The sequence below is a fragment of the Manis javanica genome, chromosome 3 (assembly GCF_040802235.1).
Source record: "Manis javanica isolate MJ-LG chromosome 3, MJ_LKY, whole genome shotgun sequence".
NCBI classification, from domain to species: domain Eukaryota; kingdom Metazoa; phylum Chordata; class Mammalia; order Pholidota; family Manidae; genus Manis; species Manis javanica.
Window position 1 is genome coordinate 36,976,859 of NC_133158.1, and position 16,750 is coordinate 36,993,608.

Genomic DNA, 16,750 nt, shown 5'->3' on the forward strand with positions numbered 1-16,750 from the left:
TATTTTGATATTGTTAATGTACAATTACTTGAACATTATGGTTACTAGACTTCCCCTATTATCAACTACCCCCAAATACCCCATTACAGTCACTGTCCATCAGCATAGTAAGATGCTATAGAATCATTACTTGTCTTCTCTGTGCTATACTGCCTTCCCCATGTCCCCTCCCCCCTACATTATGTGTGCTAATTGTAATGCCCTCTTTTCCCCCCATCCCTCCCTTCCCACCCATCCTCCCCAGTCCCTTTCCCTTTGGTAACTGTTAATCCTTTCTTGGGTTCTGTGAATCTGCTGCTGTTTTGTTCCTTCAGTTTTTTCTTTGTTGTTATACTCCACAGATGAGTGAAATCATTTGATACCTATCTTTCTCTGCCTGGCTTATTTCACTGAGCGTAATACCCTCTAGCTCCATCCATTGCAAATGGTAGGATTTGTTTTCTTCTTATGGCTGAATAATATTTCATTGTGTATATGTACCACATCTTCTTTATCCATTCATCTACTGATGGACACTTAGGTTGCTTCCATTTCTTGGCTATTGTAAATAGTGCTGTGATAAACATAGGAGTGCATATGTTTTTTTCAAACTGGGCTCCTGCATTCTTAGGGTGAATTCCTAAGAGTGGAATTCCTGGGTCAAATGGTATTTCTATTTTGAGTTTTTTGAGGAGCCTCCATACTGATTTCCACAATGGTTGAACTAGTTTACATTCCCACCAGCAGTGTAGGAGGGTTCCCCTTTCTCCACATCCTCGCCAGCATTTGTTGTTGTTTGTCTTTTGGATGTTGGCCATCCTAACTGGTGTGAGGTGATATCTCATTGTGGTTTTAATTTGTATTTCCCTGATGATTAGCGATGTGGAGCATCTTTTCATGTGTCTGTTGGCCATCTAAATTTCTTCTTTGGAGAAGTGTCTGTTCAGATCCTGTGCCTGTTTTTTAATTGGATTATTTGCTTTTTGTTTGTTGAGGTATGTAAGCTCTTTATATATTTTGGATGTCAGCCCTTTATCGGATCTGTCATTTATGAATATATTCTCCCATACTGTAGGATGTCTTTTTGTTCTACTGATGGTATCCTTTCTGTACAGAAGAAGTTTTTTAGTTTGATATAGTCCCACTTGTTCATTTTTGCTTTTGTTTCCCTTGCCTGGGGAGATATGTTTATGAAGAAGTTGCTCACATTCTTGGCAACAAGAAGGTGTCCAAGAGATTTTTGCCTATATTTTTTCTAAGAGTTTTATGGTTTCATGACTTACATTCAGGTCTTTGATCCATTTTGAGTTTACTTTTGTGTACAGGGTTAGACAACAATCCAGTTTCATTCTCTTACATGTAGCTGTCCAGTTTTACCAATATCAGGTGTTGAAGAGGCTGCCATTTCCCCATTGTATATCCATGGCTCCTTTATCATATACTAATTGACCATATATGCTTGGGTTTATATATGGACTCTCTATCTGTTCCACTGGTCTATGGGGTCTGTTCTTGTGACAGTACCAAATTGTCTTGGTTACTGTGGCTTTGTAGTAGAGCTTGAAGTCAGGGAGCATAATTCCCCCTGCTTTATTCTTCATTCTAAGGATTGCTTTGGCTATTTGGGGTCTTTTTGGTTCCATATGAATTTTAGAACTATTTGTTCTAGTTCATTGAAGAATGCTGCAGGTATTTTGATAGGGATTGCATTGAATTTGTAGATTGCTTTAGGCAAGATGGCTATTTTGGCAATATTAATTCTTCCTATCCATGAGCACAGGATGTGTTTCCATTTATTGGTATCTTCTTTAATTTCTCTCATGAGTGTCTTGTAGTTTTCAGGGTATAGGTCTTTCACTTCCTTGGTTAGGTTTATTCCTAGTTATTTTATTCTTTTTGATACAATTGTGAATAGAATTATTTTCCTGATTTCTCTTTCCGCTAGTTCATTGTTAGTGTATAGGAATGCAACAGATTTCTGTGTATTAAATTTGTATCCTGCAACTTTGCTGAATTCAGATATCAGATCTAGTAGTTTTGGAGTGGATTCTTTAGGGTTTTTTATGTACAATATCATGTCATCTGCAAACAGGGTCAATTTGACTTCTTCCTTGCCAATCTGGATGCCTTTTATTTCTTTGTGTTGTCTGATTGCTGTGGCTAGGACCTCCAGAACTATGTTGAATAAAAGTGGGGAGAGTGGGCATCCTTGTCTTGTTCCCAATCTTAGAGGAAAAGCTTTCAGGTTCTCGCTGTTAAGTATAATGTTGGTTGTGGGTTTGTCATATATGGTCTTTATTATGTTGAGGTACTTGCTTCTATACCCATTTTGTTGAGAGTTTTTATCATGAATGGATGTTGAATTTTGTCAAATGCTTTTTCAGCATTTATGGAGATGATCATGTGGTTTTTGTCCTTCTTTTTGTTGATGTGGTGGATGATATTGATGGATTTTCAAATGTTGTACCATCCTTGCATCCCTGGGATAAATCCCACTTGATCATGATGGATGATCTTTTTGATGTATTTTTGAATTCGGTTTGCTAATATTTTGTTGAGTATTTTTGCATCTATGTTCATCAGGGATATTGGTCTGTAGTTTTCTTTTTTTGTGGTGTCTTTGCCTGGTTTTGGTATTAGAGTGATGTTGGCCTTGTGGAATGAGTTTGGGAGTATTCTGTCCTCTTCTACTTTGTGAAAAACTTTAAGGAGGATGGGTATTAGGTCTTTACTAAATGTTTGATAAAATTCAGTAGTGAAACCATCTGGTCCAGGAGTTTTGTTCTTAGATAGTTTTTTTGATTACCTATTCAATTTCTTTGCTAGTAATTGGTGTATTCAAATTTTGTATTTTTCTAGAAAGTTGTCCATTTCTTCTAGGTTTTCCAGTTTGTTAGCATATAATTTTTCATAGTATTCTCTCATAATACTTTGTATTTCTGTGATGTCTGTGGTGATTTTTCCTTTCTCATTTCTGATTCTGTTTATGTGTGTAGACACTTTTTTTTTATTAGTCTGGCTAGGGGTTTATCTATTTTGTTTATTTTCTCGAAGAACCAGCTCCTGCTTTCATTGATTCTTTCTACTGTTTTATTCTTCTCAATTTTATTTATTTCTGCTTTAATCTTTATTATGTCCCTCCTTCTACTGACTTTGGGCCTCATTTGTTCTTCTTTTTCTACTTTCATTAATTGTGAGTTTAGACTGTTCATTTGGGATTGTTCTTCTTTCCTGAGGTACACCTGTATTGCAATATATTTCCCTCTTAGCATGGCCTTCACTGCATCCCACAGATTTTGTGTTGTTGAATTATTATTGTCATTTGTCTCCATATATTGCTTGTTCTCTGTTTTTATTTGGCCATTGATCCATTGATTATTTAGGAGCATGTTATTAAGCCTCCATGTGTGTGTGGGCTTTTTCATTTTCTTTGTGTAATTTATCTCTAGTTTCATATCTTTGTCATCTGAGAAACTGGTTGGTACAATTTCAATCTTTTAAAATTTACTGAGGCTCTTTTTGTGGCCTAAGATATGATCCATTCTTGAAAATGTTCTGTGTGCCATTGAGAAGAATGTGTGTCCTGTTGCTTTTGGATGGAGTATTCTGTAGATGTCTGTTAGGTCCATCTGTTCTAATACATTGTTCAGTGCCTCTGTGTCCTTAATTATTTTCTGTCTGGTTGATCTGTCCTTTGGAGTGAGTGTTGTGTTGAAGTCTCCTAAAATGAATGCATTGCATTCTATTTCCCCCTTTAATTTTGTTAGTATTTGTTTCACATATGTAGGTGATCCTGTGTTGGGTGCATAGATATTTATAGTAGTTATATCCTCTTGTTGGACTGACCCCTTTATCATTATGTAATATCTTTCTTTGTCTCTTGTGACTTTGTTTTGAAGTCTATTTTGTCTGATACAAGTACTGCAACTCCAACTTTTTTCTCCCTATTAGTTGCATGAAATATCTTCTTCCATCCCTTTACTTTCAGTCTGTGTATGTCTTTGGGTTTGAAGTGAGTCTCTTGAGGGCAGCATATAGACAGGTTTTGTTTTTTTAATCCATTCAGTGACTCTATGTCTTTTGATTGGTGCATTTAGACCATTTACATTTAGGGTGGTTATCAACAGGTATGTACTTATTCCCATTGCAGGCTTTAGATTCGTGGTTACCAAAGGTTCAAGGGTAATTCCCTTACTATCTAACAGTCTAATTTAACTCACTTCATGTGTCATTACAAACACAACCTAAAGGTTCTTCTTTTTTTTTTTTTCCTACTTCTTCCTCCTTCATTCTTTGTATGTTACGAATCATATTCTGTGTTCTGTCAATCCTTTGGGTGACATCTAGTTAGCCTTAGGAATACTTCCATCTATACAAGTCCCTCCAAAATGCACTGTAGAGGTGGTTTGTGGGAGGTAAATTCTCTCAACATTTTCTTATCTGAAAATTATTTAATCCCTCCTTCAAATTTCATGATAACCTTGCTGGGTATAGTATTCTTGGTTCAAGGCCCTTCTGCTTCATTGCATTAAATACATCATGCCACTCCCTTCTGGCCTGTAAGGTTTCTGTTGAGAAGTCTGATGATAGCCTGATGGGTTTTCCTTTGTATGTGATTTGTTTTCTCTCTCTAGCGGCTTTTAAAAGTCTGTCTTTATCCTTGATTTTTTGCCATTTTAATTATTATATGTCTTGATGTTGTCTTCCTTGGGTCCCTTGTGTTGGGAGATCTGTGTACCTCCATGGCCTGAGAGACTATCTCCTTCCCCAGATTGGGGAATTTTTCAGTAAGTACCTCCTCAATGACACTTTCTATTCCTTTTTCTCTCTCTTCTTCTTCTGGTACCCCTCTAATATGAATATTGTTCCGTTTGATTGGTCACACAGTTCTCTCAATATTCTTTCATTCTTAGAGTTCTTTTTTCTCTTTGTGCCTCAGCTTCTTTGTATTCCTCTTCTCTAATTTCTATTCCATTTACCATCTCTTCTACTACATTTAATCTGCTTTTAAATCCCTACATTGTATGTTTCATTTCAGACATGGAATTTTTTAATGATTGAATCTCTGACTTAAATTCATTCCTGATTCTCCGAATATTTTTCTGTACCTCCATAAGCATGTTTATGATTTTTATTTTTAACTCTCTTTCAGGCAGATTGGTGAGTTCAGTTTCATTAGGCCCTTTTTCTGGGGTTTGTGAGATTTTGGTCTGAAGCACGTTCTTTTGATGTTTCATAATTCTGTGTGGTGTCCTCTAGTGCCCAGAAGCTCCAGTCTCTGGAGCTTCTCAGCTCCTAGAGTGAGGCTGGGGGTCATAAGGGAGCAGAGCTGGTGCCTGAGGGGAGGAAAGATCTATTTTCTGATTCCCGTCTGTGGTGCCTGTCTCAAATGTCAGAGTCAGTGGGCCAAGCACACAGGTGTAAGCCTCTGTGCTTTACGTCTCTATCTGTTGTAGGCTGAATCTCCTTCTGGCTGGCCTGACACCAGTGCAGTGATTGCCAGTTTGCGAACCAGTGCAGGCAGGCCAGGAGGAAGGCACAGCAGGTTGCATATCACAGTGGGGAGCCTCAGAGCTGAGCAGGCAGCCAGGGGGATGGGGTGCCTGAAGCTCCTCAAAGTTCCCAACCAGCTGGGCAGAGCACACCCAGACAACCTTGTCCAGCTCTCCCCTCTCCTGTGCAGCAAGCTCCGTGCAAACCCCACTCCTTCAGCAGCCCTCTTGCTGCTAGCAAGCCTCTCAAACCACCTGCCTTTCCCTTGCCCCAGAGCAGCCGGGTGTATCCCCTCTTCCACAAATGGCCGCAATCTGTCTCTCAAGCACTCCACCTGTCTGAGCTTCCCAACGTCCAGAGCACTACACAGTGTAGGTTTCTGCTCCCAAAGTAGACCTCCAGGGCTCGATGTTCAGCAGTTCCAGGCTTCTACCAGCTCCCCTACTCCATTTCTCTTCCTCCCCCACCTGTAAGCTGGGGTAAGGGAAGGGCTTGGTTCCTGCCAGATTAAGGCTTTCGTATATTACCCTGTGTTCCTGAGGTCTGCTCTGTTTGTAAGGTCTACATGCAGTCTGGTTCAGCCTTCTTTCTTGTTGCTGTTTTAGGGTTAGTGGTAGCAATTAACCATACTTTCATACTATTTGTAGTTTTGGGAGGAACTCTCCATCTCACCTCTCATGCCACCATCTTGAATCTCCTAAAAGCTGTTTTTAGAAAACTCCTACTGTGTGCAGTGTACTGTGCCAGGAGCTGGAAGCAGGCTTGGCACAGACCCCTTTTCTGCTTTTGCTTTATGGCTTGAGGGAAAATAGCCCTCTTCCCTGAGGTACAGCTGAACTGGTTTGCATGCAGTCACCCTACCCGGCAAGACTAAGAGGGTAGCCCCAAATTTCCATGCAGGACCGATATCACATAAACACACAAAATCTCTAGCCTTCCCCAGAGATGAGCTATTGTCAGGTTTTGAAGCTGTTCTGGGAGGCTAAAGAGCTAAGCTAAAAAAAATCAAAAGGGAATAACTGAATTCCCACAGTCTTTCAGGATAGAGGTCTTCCACAGAGATCATGAAGCTGTCAATCCAAAGCCTGGAAGGACCATGCCACAGGAACAGGGACTAACCACAGGTGGCCTGAGTGTTACTAAGGCTGCAGCTCAGCCCTGGTGCAGCTCAATCCCTGTTTTGATTGAGGCAACCAGTCCCCTCCTCTCTCTGAACAATGAAAGGCAGAATCTTCTCTGGTGGGAGACAGTGTTGGCAGTCTCTTTGGTTTTCTTCCTGTTGTTCAGCATACAATAAAAAATTACCAGACATGCAAATAGGCAGGGCAAAAGAACTGACAAAAGAAAACAACACAATAGAAGCAGACTCATGAACTATCCAAATATTGGAATTAACTGATAAATAAAATAACTGATTAATAAGAAAAAGAAAATTGAGGAAAAGATAGACAAAAGGGATGAGAAAATTGGAGAAATTCACCAAAGAACTGGACTCTATGAAGTAGTAATAAGGTGGACATTTTAGAACAGAAAAATATAGTATTTGACAATAAGAACTCATAGGATAGGTTAACAGTAGTCTAAACACAGTAGAAGACAGGATAAGTAAGCCTGAAGATAGCTCAGTAAAAAGTATTCAATCTGAAGTATAGGAAGAAAAAAGTATGGAAAAAGAATTCACGTAAGGTCATCAGGGACACATGAAATACATCTAAAGGTCTAACATACAGCTAACTGAAGTCTCACAAAAAGACAGAAGGGAGAGAATAAAATGGGAGCAATATTCAAAAAGATAATGGCTGAAAATTTCCCCAAAGCTATTGAAAACATTATTCCATAAATTCCAAATGCTCAGTGGACCCAAGCAGAATAAAAACCAAGAAATCACACTTAGGCATGACACAGTAAAACTGTTGAAAACAAAGGTGAAGAGGAAAATCTTAATGGAAGCCAGAAAAAAAGGTACATTACCTTTAAAGGAACCACAATAAGACTGACATTTGCTTTTTAAATAAACACTATGAAAGGCAGATGCAACAGATGGACATATGTAAAGTGCTGAAACAAAAATACACTGCCAATCTAGAATTCTATAACTAGCAAAAATTTGCTTCAAAAATAGATAACTTTAAAGCCAATTTCAAACAATAAAAATCCAAGAGAATTAATTACCTGATGACCTGTACTACCAGAATATTAAAGAAAATTCTTTAGACTGAAGATAAATTCTCTGTTGGAAGGTTAAAGCCTACAAGATTAGGAAGGAATGAAGTGCACTGGAAATAGCAATTTTGTGAATAATAATGTTGTTTAAACAACAACAGCAATGATGACCACAAAATAAGGATACGTAAAATATGTGGCAACAAAACTACAGTGGGTAGAGGGGAATGAAAGTTCTGGTCAACTATTATGGCTGGAATAAGGTCTGCCATTTTATTGCTTGTGTTCTGTTTATTCTCTCTGCCTATTGGATTATGAACAAGTTTTAGTTTTCCATTTTAATATACTTATTGAAATTTGACTATATGTCTTTGTAGTTTTTCTAGAGGTTGTTCTTGGGGTTAAAAAATACATACTCAACATTTCAGTCTCCTTAGAATCAATGTTTTACCACTGTAAACTTCCACCTTATAGGTCCCTTTATCTTCTCCTCTTTATGCATACATAAAAATTTTACATATCTTTGTACATTGAAAACCCCATCAGAAAGAGTAATAATTTTTGTTTTCAATCAAACATATTCTAAAGAACTCAGAAGGAGAATATCCTAAACTATTTACATAGCTGTTTACCATTTTTGTTGGTCTTATTTCATTCCTGATGTTCCAAGTTTCCTTTGGCCATTATTTCCCTGTCTGAGGAGCTTCCTTTAGTGATTCTTTTAAAGTAGATCTCCTTGCTATGTATTCTCATGCATTTTAGTTTTCCTTCATCCTTGGATGCACTTATTTAATCTCCATATCCAAAGGATATTTTTGTGAGATAAAGAATCCTAGGTTGACAGTCCACATCTTAAAAATGTTTTCCCACTGCCTTCTTGCTCTCATGGTTTTTGATGAGAAAGCATCATGTTTTCATGTGCTTACCAGACATATACCTTTGAAATGCCTATTCAAATCTTTTACCCATTTTAAACTGTGGATTGTCTTCTTGAGTTGTAAAAATTATTTACAAGTTATTTTAATTCTGTATACATATCCTTTATTAGGTATATGATTTGAAAATCTATTTTTCTAGTCTGTGATATTAAGAAAATTATTCATTTTCTTGATGTTGCTTTTTTTTTGCAAAAGTTTAATTTTGATGAAGTCTAATTCAATATTTTTTATGATTGATCATGCTTTTAGTACTTTTGCTTAATACAGAGTCACAATTTTTTTCCCCTATATTTTCTTAGGTCTAGGATACATACTGAGGCTTTTTTTTTTAGCCTATGGTGTGAGGTAATGGGCTAAGCTCACTGGAATATATATAGAGATATCTAATTGTCTTGGAACAATTGTTGAAAAGTTCATCTTTCCCCACTGAATTGCTTTGATACCTTTGTTAAAGATCAACTGAGTATAAATGTAAAAACGTATTACTAGGCTCTCATTTCTGTTACATTGATACATCTGCCTATCCTTAGGCGAATACCCCTATGTCTTAACTACTGAAGCTTTATAGTAGGTTTTTAAAATGGGCTAAGTTCCTCAAACTTCCTTTTTACAAAATTGTTTTGTGTATTCTATGTCCCTTGTATTTTCACATAATTATAGGACCAGCTTTCCAGTTAAAAAAAAATGCTCGGATAGGCATTGCATTCAATCTATAGATTGACTTAGAGAATTGCTATCTTAACAACAATGAGTCTTCATATATATAACCAAGGAACATATCTCCATTTATTTAGATACTTAGCTTTCTTGGGATTGTTTTATAGTTTTATGTGTATGATTCTCACATTTTGGGGTTAAACTTATTCATTTGTATCTTATTTTTTTGATGTTTTGGGAATGGAATTATTTTCTCGATTTCAGTTTTGAAATGTTCATTGCTAGCATATAGACCATACAGTTGATTTTTGTATACCAATCTTATACCTTGTGACCTTGGCTAAAATTATTAGTTCTTTTATCTTTTTTCCTTTTTTAAAGCTTCCTTAGGATTTTCCACACACAGGATTATATGATCTGTGAATAAAGAATTCTAATACTTCCTTTCCAAACTGTATGCATTTAGTGTCTTTTTCTTGCATAACTACATGGACTAGAACCTCTGGTTTATTGTTGAATAGTAGTAGCAAGAGGAGGCATCTGTCCTTTGTTCCTGATCTTTGGAAGAAAGATCTGTCTTTCACCACTACCATGTTAGCTATAAGTTTTCTCACAGATAATTTTACAGGTTGAGGAAATTCCCTTCTATTCCCAATTTGTTGAGAATTTTTATCATGCATGGGGGCTGGATTTTGTCAAATGCTTTTAGTACATCAATTGGGGTGGGCATTTGGTTTCTGTCCTTTACTAATATGGTGTATTACATTAAGTGAGTTTTGGCTATTAAACCAACCTTGCATTCCTGCAATAAAACCCACTTGGATTCAATTTACTTATTGTTTCCTAAGGATATTTTATGGCTTATAATAATTATTTTTCTATTGCTAGATTCAGTTTGCTGTTTCTTAATGCTTTTTGAATCTATGGTCATGAGGGATATGGATCTATAGTTTTCATTCAATTACAATACTTTATTTCCTTTGTGATTTTTTTTTGGACCCAAAGGTTATTTAGAAATGTGTTAATTTACAGATATTTGAGGATTTCCTAATTCTTTTCTGTCATCAATTTATAATTTTATTGTCATGGTCAAAAAATATACTTTGAATAACTTCAATTTTTTAAATCTATTGACACCTATTTTAGAGCTTGGCACAAGATTTACTCAGGTAGGTAAAGTTGGTTGACAGTGCTATTCAAGTCTTCAATAATTTTGTTGATTTGCTGTTTAGTTGTTCTATAAATTATTGAGAGTGGGATGGAAATCTTCTAAGGTGATTCTCTGTTTTTTGCCTCATTTTTTGAGGGGTCTATTGTGTGTGATACATTTATAATTGATATTATTCCTGATATATTGACCATTTTATTACTATGAAATTTCTCTATCTGAAGTAACAGTTCTTGTCTTGAACTCTATTTTGTCTGATAGTGATATAGCATCTTCAATTCTCTTAAGGTTACTATTTGCATGGCATGTCTTTTTCTATAAAATGATAGTAAAACTTTCAACCTATTTGTGTACTTGAATGTAAAGTGTGTCTCTTACAGACAGCATGTATTTGGTCTTATTTTCTTACTCAGTTTGAAATCTCTGTCTTTTGATAGAAGTGTTTCATCCATTCTCATTAAATGTAATATTTGATATGGTTGGATTTATATCTGCCATCTTGTTATTTGTCTTCTGTGTATCATAACTTTTTTGTTCCTCTGTTCCTCCTTTACTGTTTTGTGTTTAACATTTTTTAAAGTACCATTTTAATTCTTTTGATTTTTAAACTATTGGAAAATTTTTCTTTGTCATTGCTCTAGAAATCACAATGTGTATGTTACTTTATCACAATCTACTTCAGGTTAATACTGGCTTAACTTCATAAAAATATAGCAACTCTGTTTCAATATGTTTATATATATTTCCTTCCTCCCACATTCCAATTTTGTTATATATACCATATCTACATATATAATAAACCCAACAATATAGTTCCACAAATTTTGCTTTATATGCTCTTATATCATTTAAAGAAATTGAGAAAAAAGAAACATTTTTATTAAATATAAAAAGTCTATTATATTGACCTACATATATATCATTCTCAGTGCTTTTCATTTCTTCCTGTGGATTTACATGACTATGTAGTGTATTTCATTTTAATCTGAAGGATTTTAGTCTTTCTTTACTATTTATAACTCTGTTAGCCACAAATTATCCCAGTCTTTATTTATCTGGGAATGTCTTTGTTGTTCCTTCATTTTTGAAGAATAGTTTTCTGGACATAGAAGCATTCTTGGTTGAGTGTTTTCTTTCTTGCAACAGTTTGAATATATTATTCCAGTGCTTTCTTGCCTCCACTGCTCATGACGATAAGTCACCCGTGGAACATAGTGTTGCTCCCCTCTATATGATGTGTCATTTTTTCCCTTGCTGCTTTTAAGAATTTTCTTTCAATAGTTTGTGATGTACTAAGTTGAGGATTTCTTCTGTGAATTTATCTTAATTGAAGTTTGATGAGCTTCCCGAATCTGTACGTTAATATTTTTCCCTCAAGTTTGAGAACTTTTTGACCATTATTTATTTGAAAAAAATTTCCTGCCCTTTTCTCTCCTTTTGGGATTCCTGTAACTATGTTAGTAGGCTTTCTGTTCTTCCATGTCTCTGAGGCTCTGCTAACTTTTATTCAAATTTTTCTCCTCTCTTCTTCAAGTTACAGAAGTTCTATTGATCTATTTCACATTCACCAATTCTTTATTCTGACAATCTCAAATTTACTCTTAACAATTATAACTTACAACTTTTGAAATTCCATTTGGTTCTTTTCATTTCTATTTCTTTATTGATGTCACTGTGGAGTCACTGTCATCACATTTTCCTCTAACTCTTAAAAATGGTTTTTGTTTATTCTTGAAACATATATTTAACAGCTACTTTAAAGGCTATGTCTGCTAAATCCAACATCTGGGCCCACTCAGAGACAGCTTTCACTGAATGCTTCCCTACCACCTCGAGCATGGATTACATTTTCCCACTTATTTTCCTTTGTATGTGTTGTAAGCTTTTGTCGGTAACCATACATTTAAAATAAAATGCTGTAGCAGTTTTAATTCTGATTTTTCCCCCTGAGGTTATTTTTTCCTGCTTTTTGTTGTTGCTGTCATGTTTTTACATAATTCACTTGAATTTTACCTGCCTCCTCTGTGGTTTGCTCTGTTTCTGTTCCATTTTTTAAAACTCTCAATTTTATTTTTAGCCAAGGGGCTACTCTTACTTCTTCACACCTCAGTGGCTAGTCAATGGCTAGTTGCTTGTCTTCAAACACCAGTAAGGCTTCCACCCTATCCTGGTGGGTCTCTGGGTGTGTTGGGAATGCATTCAAAGGTCAGGTAGTTTTCAAGTCTACCATGACTTACTTTCTTTCTGGCCCTCTTAGCTCTCCTCTGTATATGTGCTCAGCCATCCAGCCACCCAGGTGTGTGTGAGGCGCTTGTGCCCTGTTGGGGACATGTATTCAGGCCATTAAGTGTAAGGGTGTCTCTATGGTGGTTTTCCCCATGTAATTTACCAAAAAGACATCATTTTTATTCTACATTTAGCCTAGTTGTGGCCCCACATTGAGAGGAAATCTCATTTTTGTTCAACTGATACATCACTTTTATGCTACTTTTGAGTACCTCCAATTCTGATATAATTAGAAGCTGGGCCCTCCACTCCCTTGAGTCTATGTCTATCCTCAGCAGTCTATCCTAGGTTAGATGTGGTCTCTCTGGGCCTGGACACAGCATGTGGTAATAGCAAAGTAACCAATATATATCCCGAGGAGAAACATAATTATCATTACAAGCTAGTCTCATAACTGAGGGAGTCATAAATTATGTTGCATAATGTTCTTGCTTAAAGTCCTGAAACTATTAATATCTGAGTGCATTAATTATTCTGCTTCATGCTGTGCAGGCAGCCAAGAGACGATGGCTGCCCTTTAGCAAAAAAAAAACAACAACTAACTCTTCAAATGCTTGGTATGCTTTTAGCCCATATTTCATGTTTTTGCCAGTTAGCCATCACTGTGGATGGGATGCAATAAAGAATATTGGTATACTTCTCATATTACCTATTATCAGTCCAGACAGCCTCCTTTTCTCAGTCTCATTTTTTCCCACAGTTATGTGGGCGAGGGAGGGAAGGTATAGAGGATGGAGTTAGGGAGATGGAATGTGCTTAGAAGAGCAAAGAATTTCACAAAGAGGAAAAAACAAGGAGTGGAGGAGGATAGGGGAAATATAGGGAATGTTCTAGAATTGCTTTCGCCCACCTTAGTGGAAATGAACTTTCCCCAATCCCTAAGAGCTAATGCAAGGCCACACATATTCAACCAAAAAAAATCCAAATAGCATTCAAATAAAAATTTCTTGATAACACCGCTACAGAGATTTGGTGGGTGAGGCAAAATGAAGAGGCCTGGCACAATGTGCAGCATTTTCCTACCTATGGCGGTTTTCTCTCCAATTAGCATAATCATAGTTGGTTGCATAAACTCACATTTCACCCACTAAAGATGGCCCAAGGCTTATTCCCATTTCAAAATATTTTACTTGGTAGTGTATATATGGATGTATCACGACTGTTCTTGCATTCCAAGAAATGTGAGAGTTCCATAAAAATATTTTGCTTTCAATAAGTCAATGGACTTTCATTTAATCTTAACTGTGCTCTAGAAAACAAGAAACAAAAGAAGATCTTTGGCAGGTTATGTATACATTTGACTGGGATGCAAGAGGAAGGAAGAATATTTCATTTTTACTGAGGCAAACTGCTGAGAAAAATAAGAGGTTATATTCTTTTTGGCAATCTGCTTCTTACCCAAAACATAAATCTCACTGTTGAGGACAGCTGTACTGAATCGGTACTTGGAGTACTTCATGGGTGCCCGCTCCGTCCATTGATCTTGGCTGGGGTCATACTGCAACAGTTTGCTGCTTAATCGGTCAGGTTCTTCATCAGGAAGATCCATCTGTATGAAATATGACAGCCAGTATAACAACATACCATTTAAGATCTTTTGTGAATCCATGAATGCAATTAATCAAAGCGGACAGCAAAGAGATAAATAGAGGTTAACTGTAGTGGCTCAAACAGACCACATATTGTGACTTGGGGTTATAAGTACACTGTCAACATCAGAGGAATTTGTATGCTGCAATAAAGGGGCTAAGCGTTGGGTTATAGCAAACAATCTGGGATCCAAGCAATGAGACAATATAGCATGTTTTAAAAAATGAAGCAGCTGCAAAGCCTTAAAAATGAAACCAAGCTTTCTTGAACAGTATGTGAAGTGCAATTTTATTTTACCAAACATTGTAGTGGTAGATTTTAATAATAATATGAGAAGCTAATTTTAGTAATTTATAAGGCATTTTTCATTATAATGTTTTCTAATCCAAATGGAACAAAATTACAGAAACATTTTAGTGTTTTAGTAGTAAGAGTATTTTTATACCATAATTTTCACTGATAATATAGGAATGGTCTGATTAGATTTTCAAAGAGTATGGATTAATATAAATTACTTAGTTATTTCATGTATTTTACCTATACATACTTTAGTGACTAGAGACAGTACAAATTGAATGACAGTGTACTCTTACATGGATGTATGTGGCTTTTCCTACTCATAAACTTCAGGTGAAGAGATGATCTTTATCTACAATGTGTCAGGAATTTTTAGACTTCATGTTAAGGATGCTTAAGTGTCTTTTGTTGCAGATGTAGGTGTTCAACACCTAAATAATTGCCTTATCTATGAAAGTTGTATGCAATTAATTTTAGTTAACTACTTTATATCAGGAGTTATGATCATCATGTGCAATCACAACCCCGTGTTATCTTGCGATTTAATATGTTGTATTAGGAATAGGCTAGCAAAAGCTTTTGTTAGGCAATAAATATCGACAAGTCATCTGTTTAAAGATATTATAAATTAATACCAACATTATTCTTTTAATTCTCCTTCCAATTTAAGTATTTAATCTCTATTTTAGTGAAAGAAAAGCAAAGAAAGGCTTCTAAGTTGCCTTTGGAGCTCATGCATGCAAAAATTGATATGTAATGGCTAGTTCTGAAAAAGCTTACTTACAAATAATTTGTCAAGTTTCAGCCACTAGTTGTGATTCTGTATGACCTTTTGCTACACTGCACAAATCTAAAGATGTATTAAATGTGAAGTTTATGTTTTAAAAACAGGTATGACATGCTATAAATGGCAAAATCCAAGCTTAGGCAATGAATGTGAGAAGCATCTGTTTTATCATGAAGCATATCTGGAGAAACAAGAAATGAAAGCAGCAAAAATAAATTTCCTTGTTATGGGGCTTGGACGATGAACTAGTAAGATTATTTTTTATTGGAAAAACTGGATGGCCAGGGCAGGAGGCCGCTGGAGTGATACTCCCCTGGGAGATCTGAGGCCCCGGGAGGGACACCCAGGGGAAGAAAAGGTCGCCGTGGTCACGCTCCAGTGACTTCTCAGTTTTGCTGTGCCACCCCTTGCCGGGCTTCAATATAAACAGTACTCTGGTGCTCTATCTGCTCATGCCCAGCAGAAGATGTAAAGGGTTTACTGTGGAAATGATTGTGCTATCACAGAATGAGTACTGTTGAGTTTCAAATACGGAAAGGACCAAAGAGCTACTTGCCTCACTCAGGCCATACAGCTTTTAAGCAGACAGAAGTGGACGAGGATCCAGCCTCTGCCTCCCACTTAGATGCTCCCTCCAGATAGTTCCTCAGCATGAGCACCTCTCATCATTAGCAAGGATGGGAAGGATTAGAAAGAATACAGCGAGAATGCTGAATGAAGTCATTTCTATGAATAACATGCTTTAAAATTCATCCTCCCAAATGGCAACATTTGAAGATCTTAAGTTTAATATTCTATAAAATGAAAGGCATTTCACCAAAACTTGGGCCATACTCTTGCAGTGTTCAACAACTACATTTTTTTTTTGACTTTTTTTTTTTTTTGAGAGGGCATCTCTCATATTTATTGATCAAATGGTTGTTAACAACAATAAAATTCAGTATAGGGGGGTCAACACTCAATGTACAATCATTAATCCATCTCAAGCCTAATTCTCGTCAGTCTCCAATCTTCTGAAGCATAATGAACAAGTTCTTACATGGTGAACGAATTCTTACATAGTGAATAAATTCTTACATGGTGAACAGTACAAGGGCATTCATCACAGAAACTTTCGGTTTTGATCATGCATTATGACCTATAAACAATCAGGTCAAATACGAATATTCGTTTGATTTTTGTACTTGATTTATATGTTGATCCCACATTTCTCCTATTATTATTATTATTATTATTTTTAATAAAATGCTGAAGTGGTAGGTAGATGCAAGATAAAGGTAGAAAACATAGTTTAGTGCTGTAAGAGGGCAAATGTAGATGATCAGATGATCAGGTGTGTGCCTATGGACTAAGTATTAATCCAGGCTAGACAAGGGCAGCAAGACATCCACG

The 16,750-nt window shown here is 36.3% G+C and overlaps 2 protein-coding genes across 16 annotated transcripts in view; one reads left to right on the plus strand and one right to left on the minus strand.

Moving 5' to 3' along the window:
• The window catches only part of KBTBD12 (kelch repeat and BTB domain containing 12), an 81,101-nt gene that overhangs the window by 51,500 nt on the left and 12,851 nt on the right, over positions 1-16,750 (minus strand). For 13 of the 14 annotated variants that reach the window (XM_073231138.1, XM_073231132.1, XM_073231129.1 and 10 more), the window contains exon 4: positions 14,083-14,233. In XM_073231138.1, the coding sequence (XP_073087239.1) occupies positions 14,083-14,233 (151 nt within the window). Of the gene's footprint in view, positions 1-5,096; positions 6,749-14,082; positions 14,234-16,750 lie in introns of those variants that run through there. The other variant, XM_073231139.1, reaches the window with a different exon arrangement.
• Positions 1-16,750, plus strand: part of MGLL (monoglyceride lipase) — a 278,840-nt gene that overhangs the window by 40,072 nt on the left and 222,018 nt on the right. The window lies entirely within an intron of this gene.